The 10034-nt window shown below is 46.3% G+C and overlaps 4 protein-coding genes across 4 annotated transcripts; 1 reads left to right on the top strand and 3 right to left on the bottom strand.

Annotated features, from left to right (window-relative positions):
• Positions 1 to 1648: 1648 nt before the first annotated feature.
• MGYG_03063 (hypothetical protein) lies at positions 1649 to 2960 on the top strand (the record flags this gene model as incomplete). The annotated part of the gene is made up of 2 exons (XM_003175491.1): positions 1649 to 2396; positions 2518 to 2960. 2 exons carry the CDS (start codon positions 1649 to 1651, stop codon positions 2958 to 2960), a joined length of 1191 nt encoding a protein of 396 aa, XP_003175539.1.
• A 369-nt stretch (positions 2961 to 3329) lies between these two features.
• On the bottom strand, positions 3330 to 4113 carry MGYG_03062 (ER membrane protein SH3; the record flags this gene model as incomplete). The annotated part of the gene is made up of 2 exons (XM_003175490.1): positions 3330 to 3988; positions 4071 to 4113. The coding sequence occupies 2 exons, from the start codon at positions 4111 to 4113 to the stop codon at positions 3330 to 3332; spliced, it is 702 nt and encodes a 233-aa protein (XP_003175538.1).
• Positions 4114 to 4760: 647 nt separating this feature from the next.
• MGYG_03061 (hypothetical protein) lies at positions 4761 to 6147 on the bottom strand (the record flags this gene model as incomplete). Its single annotated transcript, XM_003175489.1, has 3 exons — positions 4761 to 4932; positions 5005 to 5658; positions 5720 to 6147. The coding sequence occupies 3 exons, from the start codon at positions 6145 to 6147 to the stop codon at positions 4761 to 4763; spliced, it is 1254 nt and encodes a 417-aa protein (XP_003175537.1).
• Positions 6148 to 8179: 2032 nt separating this feature from the next.
• Positions 8180 to 9955, bottom strand: MGYG_03060 (hypothetical protein; the record flags this gene model as incomplete). The annotated part of the gene is made up of 5 exons (XM_003175488.1): positions 8180 to 8903; positions 8966 to 9020; positions 9082 to 9282; positions 9343 to 9618; positions 9694 to 9955. The coding sequence occupies 5 exons, from the start codon at positions 9953 to 9955 to the stop codon at positions 8180 to 8182; spliced, it is 1518 nt and encodes a 505-aa protein (XP_003175536.1).
• Between the last annotated feature and the right edge of the window lie 79 nt (positions 9956 to 10034).

The raw sequence follows: 10034 nt of genomic DNA, 5'->3' as shown, positions 1-10034 counted from the left end.
CTAATACAGTTATGCGCTCATGATTGACGACTGTCATTGACTACAACCATAATCTACCTCACTCGCTGGGACACTTAATCTCTTATGTCATTTCCTCTCTCTGATTATCTACCTGGTGGTTTGTTATTGAGCATGGAGTCCCGTTTGTGATGTTTCTTTCACTCATATATTTTCTATATACATGGGATTTGATATCCCTAAATACTAAGCTAGGACCAACTGGAGTTTCTTTGATCTGGTCTTATTGAGTGTATGGGCCTTGATGCTGTTCATCAAATTATAATTCCATACCAATCTTGTTTTACTTTCGATGATATATACTCTTCATTTAGTTATTTACTAGAGAAACATGTCTTTGAGTATGCATCTAACCTCCTCATTGCTGATTTATTCCATGCCAGTAATTGCATGCCCTTCGAAGTGAGTCTTGTTACAAGGTTCAAACCGAACACATGGAAGCAAGGTCCACTACTAAGCACCTGGAAGGATAACTCCTCGTTATTAATAGTATCCCCCCGTGTTTATATGTGCCGTGAGCATGATTACACACGTTACTGTTCCCGGTATCGCATGATATTTTTTCTATGTCTGTCGGAGCATTTGTGATGATAATCACAGCCTTGTAAGTATGTTCCTGTTTTAGTCCAGTACCCATGGCAGGAGATCCCTATGCCAAACTTTCATAGTTTATCACCTGTAGGTCTTGGACTAGGGTAGGACTCACAGAGACATGCAATGTGATATCAATGCTTCGTGTATAGAGCTTGTTAACCTGGCACGCCAAGGTAAATTCCATCTGAGTGTCTTTTTTTTCAACTATGAATGATAGTTCATCCAAAATATCAAAATTTCATGCAGATGGTGTGATATGTTGTTGACGAGGTGGCAACAAACTGTCCTATTAGGATGCATGGCCGGGATGAGTAGGCTACCGGGGCTATAAATGCAGCGCTTAGGCTGAACCAACAGGACTGAGCTCATATATTATCCACAATATATGATGTTTTGGAGGAAGGGAATAATACAGAATCACGGTGACGTGTAGCTGAACCAACGGTTTTCTGTAACTTGTCCTGACTCAAACTGATTCAGGGCAGGGACAATATGCTGCTTCCACCCCCCCAAAAAAAGGAGGGGAAGGGGGCCGGCGATAAAACCAGAGCAGCTAAGTACCGGGGCTCCGTCCTTGCGAACTCGGTTGGATCGGGGGTGTTATATAGTTAGTGATGCATGTTCCGCCCCGACCCTCGCTGGCGCCGTCTCCTGTACCGTCTCCATCTGGATCGGTATCCTGATCAACTTGATATGCAGTCTTTGCTGCTTGCTTCCGCCTACCATTCGCCCGTCGTGGGTGTCACAAAAGCTTGGCGGCGCTAAGTGAGCCGCATCGAATCGTGAGTTAGTGTGTTGTCTATTTATAGAACAAGGAGGCCGCGGGTTAATTTAGAATTTCCCATAACGACGGCTGGGAGGGGAGCAGCCTAAAAATAACCGCCAACATCATGATAGAGGACAAAAAACTGAGCGGAGGGGACAAGAGGCAACAACATCTGTCCGCATAGTATTTGTTTTTTTGTTACCCGCTCCTCGAGCTAACTAGCTAACTGCTCTTTCTTAAAATTAAATATCAGGAGTTCCTGACTGGGCCATGGCTCGCGAGTTCACCCCGGACAGCGAGTTTGCGGCCCTGGAGACACCGCGCGTCCCCAATAAGCTTCAATCCCTCACTGCGTTGGGGCGCTTCGAGTTCGAAGCCGGGAAGGGCAATGAGGGCACCAAGATCCTGATGGTGGAATGGGAGGACGACGACCTTTCTAGATCAAGTACAGGATCATGGCAAGTTTCGTGGGATGGAAAGCGAACTGTCCTACCAGCCCATGACCAGGCTACTGATCAAATCCGCCGTTGCTATTTCATGCTGCCGCCGCATGCTACCATTCCGCCAACAGTCACTCTCACTTACGAACCTCCGCCGAGCTCGGCCTCAACTGTGAAGAAAAGCGAGTCCATCCAGATCCATCCATTACCGGCCATTTATCCTCCAGAGCTCGGAGCCACTGCACGAACGGCGGGGAAAAAGGGGGTGTTGCATACGATATGGGCTAAGAAACGACTGCAAGTGCTGGAGAAGGAAATTAAAGAGGAGTCTCAGTATAACGCCGAAGGGATTGCGTTGCATATGGCAATAGAGGAGAAGGAGTGGATAGAAGCCAACTTTGGAGTCGTTGTGAAAGGCTTGCCGCCGTTAGTGACAACAAATGTTTTATCTAATTTGAATGCTCCGCCGCTCAGTCCCACGACTCCTGTGTCGCCAACAGGCGGAAATCGACTGGCCGAGAAGCTAAAGGGGCTGCGACTGGGGACGAGTGAGAAAGATCTAACCCGCAAACCCATGGGTAAGTGCATAAGCGCATAACATACTATCAACCCCCTTCGCCCCCTTTACGCTCTCAATAAGCGCGAATCCAACGCATATGTTTCACTATAATTGGGGCTGCTATTCTAACGTACATGCAGGCAACTCGGTTTCTGATCCAGAATTGCATCCTCTCTCTCCCGACGAGCCTGACATGGCAATATCCTCTTTCAGCTCATTTCACACTGGTAATACCCCAATCAACACGTCTACTCCGTCCCTGCAAACGCAGCAGCAGCCCCAGCCGTCAAATCTATCAAACCAACCACAGACCCACCCGATAGTCAGGCAGCCAGTAGCCCATGCTCCTCCAGACTTCATTCGCCGGCAGCAAGAGCAAGATTCTGGATTTGCCTCATTGAATATGCAGCCTATTGGAGACGGCGGTATATTGAACAACAACGCTAATAATACAAACTCTCCTGACGTTCAAGATGGATTGTTTGCTAAGGCACTTAGCCCGCGGTCCCCTGATATCCCCAAAAGCCCTTTCTCGTTCTCTACTGAGGAGACCCTGCCCTACGCAAAGCAGCTAAATGCTTGAAATTTTTACAGGGTAATGTGTGTGATAAGTTCTTTTCATCTCGTTTCCTCGTACTTGCACCATTTCCTGGCCATTCTGCTCAGCACTTTTTCAATACACATAAATACATACCTGGCCGCATGGAAACCAAAACGATATTATGATTATGATACAGGAAAGCTACATTATTTTCATCTTCACAATTTCAATCTCCCCCGGTCAGTTTTCATTTGGAGCTACCATTCAAATTATTTTAGTTCGCGGACAATTATTTTGTATCATTTAAGACATTATGGCTTTCAAAGTATCTGCAGTAATTCTACCTCACGTATTCCTTATATAAGCTCAAAAGAAGCCGACAAAATGGCGCCAAGAGAAAAGGGGCTCCGATTATTGTTTTTTCTTGTTGGCAGCAGAGCTGCTGCTCTGCTTCGCAGCCTTGGTGGAGGAGTCCTTGTCAGTCCTGTTTTTCTCTGCACTTTCTTCCTCTTTCTTTCTGATCAGCTCCGCTTCTTGCTGGGATTTCCTGTCGGCATACCATTGGCCGGCTTGGAGTACCAAAACGCCAATCAAAACCAATGCCAAAATGGTGTTACTTGCTGCGAGCACTTTCATGCTATCCTCCCGGCCAAGCACTTGCTGAACACTCCCAATATCGTCTTCATTCTCACCCGAAGCTGCGGCAGCAGCAGCGGCGGCGGCGGCATCTGCTGCAGCAGACGCTCCATAATCACCTTCTGTAACAATACGAAGCCCCTTAACTATGTTGGCAATGTAGACAGTGATACCGCACATGTAAAGAACCAAGCTGGCGCCGTCAAATAGCATGTTGGATTCGGTTGGCTTGTAAAGCTTCATCACCAAGCCCAGTAGTCCAACCGCGATGACAATATGGAGGATGCGTGGGATCAATGGCGGAGAGCTATGGAGGAATCGCAAATGGGCCTCGAGATAGTCATAGTGAGATGGCGGGGTTGGCGCGGCTGACCATAGCAACGGGTAGTCGTAGGGGAAGAGAGAGAAAATTATCCCAAGGAAAAAGCAGGTTGCTACATTGACAAACGGTTAGCGATTGAACAGCACAATTCTTCCTTTGGGTGAGAGCTCTGAGTTTATGGGGGTGGAGCTTACGACAAACGATGAGGAATGCGGCGAAGGAACCGCTGAGAGCCATGATCGCGGAGAACGGTTCTTACACAACGGGCCGGTTGATAAGAGATACACACGGCTGGCCAATAGTCTTCGGTGGTTGATTCGATCTGTCTAATGCGCCCATATCAAATTAGCTGCGGTGGCCTTCTGTGCGCAAAAGCCCATCGACTAGTTCCATAGTAGTAAGCAGTCAACAGGCGGATGCGATGGAAAGCTGAAAAGAGCCACTACTCACCACGGGAGAACAAGTTCAGCGCCGACGCAAAAGTCCAGATGGAAAGAAGACGTGTCTTCGAGTGGCCGGGAAGAAGAAAAGAAGAAAAATCCTTCCAGAAAACGCGAAGGCGATGTTGTTCTCTTCTCCTCCTTAGCCTTCGCTCTTAAAGGCTTGGAAGTTCGGCCGCCCTTCTACCCCAGGATTATGTAATAAATTCACTGCTGCTTTTTATTGGCTGGAGGATGCGGGAGCTCTGGCCAATAGCGGAATCTCGGATTAATGCTTGTCCGGCTTTTGCTTTTTGGAGGTTTGAGGCTCCGAGATCCGAAACGGGAAACGCCAACTTCAAGGCTTCAACCTCTGCGACTTAAGGATGATTTTATGTAGTGATTATTCACGGGCGTTAATAGTCCAAATCTGCTATACATGACATGGAGATTGAAATCTCAACGCTAAACGGCGATTGTATGCCGTACTTGTACACGGCGGAACTCATGAATTGCATCTTCAGTTTTCGGGGGCCATATTGGCTCTGACCGTGAAGGGTATATGTCAAATGTCTTGAGAGATGGCTTTTCCAAATCTACTACCCGCTCATACCATAACTTACAACTGGGCCCTTGGCTGTGATGAGTATACTATGTCAGACTCCGTCGAAGAAGATAATAAATCAAATGGGTGAATCGCCATTCTTACCATTGAATTTCACATTCAGTCCCACTCTCCTGGCTTTCCAGCTGACACCCTGGACACCTCAGTGCAGATGGTGGTGGCATCCAAAACACCATACTCATAGTCACGCTCCTTCCGGGTAAAAACACCGACTCCCACGGTGCTTTGAAATCTAGCTGGCGCTTGGAGTTGGATTCCTTCATAATATACTCCATATTCTTTACTTTCTTCCAACCGGGAACATGGCGGAATCGAGCTTCCAATACCGCTTGCAAAGCCTCAAAGGAGTTTATGAATTCGACGTGGAAAGGCGTCACTCTTCCATGGGCATCTTCCAGCTCCACGGGCCGCTGCCGTTCCACCTGTCGAGGCAAGGCAGGCGCTTGGTAGTCAACTTGTGGCTGGGCTTGGGACTTTTGTAAATCAAGTGCCATCCTATACACCTTCATGTTCATGTCAAAGGCTTCTATCATGACCGATCGTACATCCTGTATGTTTGGTTGTGTTTTCGAAACTTCAAGGATATTTAGTATTCTGCTAAGCGTGTCTGCTTGTGTCCCGAGCATATTGTGAGTCTGGCCTATAAGATTCTGCGTTTCTTTCATCATTAAGGCTGACTGTGCCAACGTAGCTTGATTATAATCCTTGATAGTGCTTGTCTGTTGAGCCGCTGTGGATCTGCGACATCACGTTAATGGGGGACAAGGAAGTAACTCTCAATTGCACAGGATACACTTACGATTGCATCGTTATTAAAAGGGTATTTATGGTCGTCGTGTGTCCAAGTATCTGGGTCCGCAAGTTATCAACCTCGGACTTCATAAACAAAGCCCACTCGACTTTGTGAAAACGGGTCCTCAATTTGGACGCTGTCTGCTCCTTTCCAAGCGTTGCCTTGAATTTGGCATGTTGTAAGAGGAACGTTTCAATGGTTTGTTGGCACTGGTCTGCAGCTTCCTGTAGAGCTAACCTTTGGTACTTTTGCGATTCATCGAATTCTAAACATCGTATCTCCTCTAACCCACATAAGAGGCCATTTAGATCTGCCACAAACCGTTGGTATGTTGAACTTGCTCCTGTACCATCACGGAACGCTAGATATACCGATTTAGCTACCTTGGTACAAGCAATAACATCACCGACTGAAAAGCCAAAGCCCGTCGCCATGGTCGACAAAAAAACATCCTTGGCGCCCAAAGATATTCAACAACACTATCACTGCGACGGGGAGCACTTGACAGCTTAAATAGGAGCTTTGACTTCAATTATCAACCCCCGCTGCAGAAATGCCCAGCAGATGAACTACTTTTCTTGGGTTTCCCGATTGGCTGAACTAGCTTCGGCTTCCTTGCACCTGCATGAAGGATCACAACGTCACACTGTACGAGAGGGGAATAAAAAGAAAGGATTGAGCACAGCCTGAGGATCAGCGGTATGCCAAATAATGTTGTTTTCCGGGGTTAACTAATATGATCGATCAGCAACCGAGTTAATCTGAGCCCAAGCTCCAATATGCCACGAGCTGGCTGATTCTCCCTATAGGAGCACGCTATACGGACTATAGCTACGGAGCATGCCTGTGTGTTTGTTGCCAATCAAAAATAGTCTTTAAATGCACGGAGTCCTCCATGGCCAGACCCGGGCCTTCCGAGTGACCTCCCTGTTCAACCTGATGGAAAGGTAATCCGGAACCCAAGCTAGTATTTTAGTTACGGTAGTTAATCAACCCAGGTTGAGCAGAGCTTGCTTCAGCTACCCCGGTATCAGATCAAATTTCGGGTAATAAACTCATTAATTACCCCTGCCACAAAGGCTCAGCCACGAAAAGAACGGTTAACAGCTTGCTGCTATTTGTGGTTTCTCGCACTAGCATTACGGGTTACAACCTCCACCGAAGGCATTGTCATGAATTATCCCCGACGACCCCCAATAAACATTTTGAACATTAGGAGGCATTAACTCTATTCCATTTATAGAGGAAACTGGCAATGGATAACTACTGTACACTGCAGCGGATCCAATGCCATTCAGAACAATTTCTGCATACGAATTACTTCGTATGTTAAGAAATTGCACATTTTAGACGAACAGTCTGCCCAGTTGGCGGCTCCACTATTACAACTCTACAGTTTCTATTCAATCTCGTTTCAAGCGGAGTTCGGGCCTAACCTTCGCTACCTTGTCTAGTCAACTGAATGCTCTATACCTCATGTGCCAACTGTGGTATTAATGTGCTTTATGGCAAGGCATTACTATTTCATCTCGACTTTGGCCCACTAACATGGCCCTTAAACCTCTTGATATACCAGTGATAGTTGGGTGTGTCTAGGCTCCACCAGTTTGGCTGCATCAACCGCCATTCGCTTCAATAGGATCCCTCCTACCTTAGATGGCCGCCCCTGGAGATATCTTTATTAGATTCCAATGTCCAGGTTTGGTTAGCTCAAGGTTCTTGACAATTGGATGCTTTGTTGCTGGCTTTCATTTTAAACCGGCCGATCTGCGTATTTCTGGGGGTCTTATAGAACTTGGATTTCTGATTAATTTTGGCGGACTTGATAACCACCTACTTACCATCTTTGATATTTAGAAGAGTAGGCTGGTTACTCAAGCTATACCTTGTCGAGTTTTGACGACGACATCAATTTTAAGTGGAGTATTTATTTGTACATAGGCTTATTTTCTATGGTATCAACATATATCCATTCTATTTCTCCATGACATAACACTGAAAACAACGCTCTAGCCAGCTTGTTCAGCGTAACTGTGTGATGTCTTGGATATACGTCTGTGATGTATTATATCGTGGGATACCCTAGACCCTTTCTTGCTTGTAGTCGGGTCATTAGGCTCCATTGCGATATACAGATCCTACTACCCTTTTACGCTGCGAAGAACAATACTATTCCATATAAAATACCGGATTGTTAAAATCACTCCAGGTATTCCCGGAAATGGCTAGCTTGTTTAATCCAAGGACTTCAGTTACTATAGGGTAAAAAGATAAGGGGTAATACTGTCATATATTGTTTCCTAAACTAAAGTTCATAACCGTAGAAGGCATAAAATGTAACAAAGGAAATATTTAATAAAAGAATAACCAGTAAATTCTCAAGGTCCAGCCTTGTCCTCCCCTGCAATTGCATCTAAATATACGTGTTCAACGAAACGACTAGACTATCCCCCGGCTGTCAACAGGTCACAAACTAGGGTTTCGTTCAACCCCAAGGCGGTAGATGATGCAGTTGTTCACCCTGGAGCCTCCCTTCTTCAAGGTCGTAGTGTCAGCCTGGCAGCCATTCAAGCAACGTCGGAGCTGATCCTTGCATTCTTCCTCAACAACGTTGCGATTGGTAAGACATCCTGGGTCGGCTGTATTCCAGGAAGCACCGACCCAGAGTGCATTGTGTTGTTTCTCGGCATCCACGAACTCATACGAGTTCTGAGTTCCAGTACTGTTTAGGCCCAGTGGGAGGTCGTTGAACTTAGAGCAGGCGTCATTGATACTGGACTCTGCAAAGTCAACCGTCACATACCCTTCGCCGGTGACCTCGTCAATGGCGCAGTGTAAGTTCTCGTCCGGCTTGGTGTAGTTCCCCTTGACGGTGAGTTGTGGACGGCCAGCTGGTTTAGCCTCTGCGCGGTCTCCAGTAAAGTAGGACGCAGGATATTTGCCATATTCAATGAACGTTTCTAAAGGTAAACCAAAGTGCTTTAGATAGTTTGGATCATTGCCAACTTCGTCAAAGGACGCAATGGTGATGTTGTTCAATTGAAGAACTGGAGCGTCAGCGGGGGATATAAAACCACCTATCATCGTTGTATTGCCCTCAATCTTTCCATCCGCTAATTCCCATCCAAGTCCCTGAGTTTCGTTATTTGGACCAAGGGTTTTGCTCAGGGCTATAGGGTAATAAGGATGGCTAAATCCATGTGTTGGCAAAAATGAATCAAATATCCGTTGATATAACTAAGCAATGCTTACATTTTTAGATTCCCATAGATGTATTTGGCAAGAGAATATTGCACAAGGTTATCAGCTAAGGAGAAGATTAGAATAAGACCAACTCATGCACATTACAGGAACATAGGTAAGCATACCATTTATGGGGAAAGTGAGGGAACTGCTGTTTGAATTGAGCAAATCAATCCGGGCAAGGACTTTTGTCCAATACGGCCCAATAGCCTGGGCAACGGCCGTTTTACCTTCAGTCGTGCGAAACTGTAGCACTCTGTCATTGATGTGGCGTTCAGGGAAGGAAACGTCTGGGAGATGCAGAAGCCCATGCAACATGGAAGACCCTTGAGCAGAAAGAATCAGTATCTTAGTTATCCAACTGAGTGAGCAAAAAGACCATTTACCTCTTGACTGGTAAGTTGCCATGTGCAGTTTGAAAATGTCATCATTCTTCAAAGGGCGGGCAGCGTTTACAACGTCGTTCAATGACGGAAGATTAAAGAATCCATCACAGAAGTTGATGCAGATGCCTTCACCCTCCGTGCAGAATCGCGAAACATATAGAGCCGGTCCATTCTGAGCGCATTTCTTCTGCCAATCATCACAGCGTGCATGGATCCGTGTTGAGGTGGGTCGAAACCACCATGGCCTGGAAAGAGAAGCTGCTCTCATAAGGATCTCTTTTTTCGAGATGCATTAGCTCTTCAATGGCTCTATATTCGAATAAAAGAGTCAAGCAACAGCATCATGCGTACCTTGAATACTGCGTTGGTAGGGATGATTCAAACCAGGGGGGCCGAAATATTCAATTTCAGCATCCCCCTTCCAGTCACCGAAGTTTCCCTTGCCTTCATTGGCAATTTTGATAGAGTCGAACCAGGCTTCGTAGATTTGGTTTTGCTGCATCTTATTGCAGTTGGTGTACTTGACTAGAGAGCCGCCTCCAACTGCAACATCGGCACTAGCCAGGCTCACTGTGGCGGCCAAACCAGCGATAAGAAGAGCTGGTACACCCATGACGGTAGGGTAGAAGGTAAAAGAATTAGTGGAGAAATCTGTGCTGGTCTTAGAATGGTAGAGAATGTGAGGTAACAAT

This window comes from Nannizzia gypsea, genomic scaffold (genome assembly GCF_000150975.2).
Source record: "Nannizzia gypsea CBS 118893 supercont1.2 genomic scaffold, whole genome shotgun sequence".
In the NCBI taxonomy this organism is placed as follows: Eukaryota; Fungi; Ascomycota; class Eurotiomycetes; order Onygenales; family Arthrodermataceae; genus Nannizzia; species Nannizzia gypsea.
Note: the sequence above shows the minus strand (reverse complement) of the source record. Positions and strands in the feature narration are given on the sequence as shown.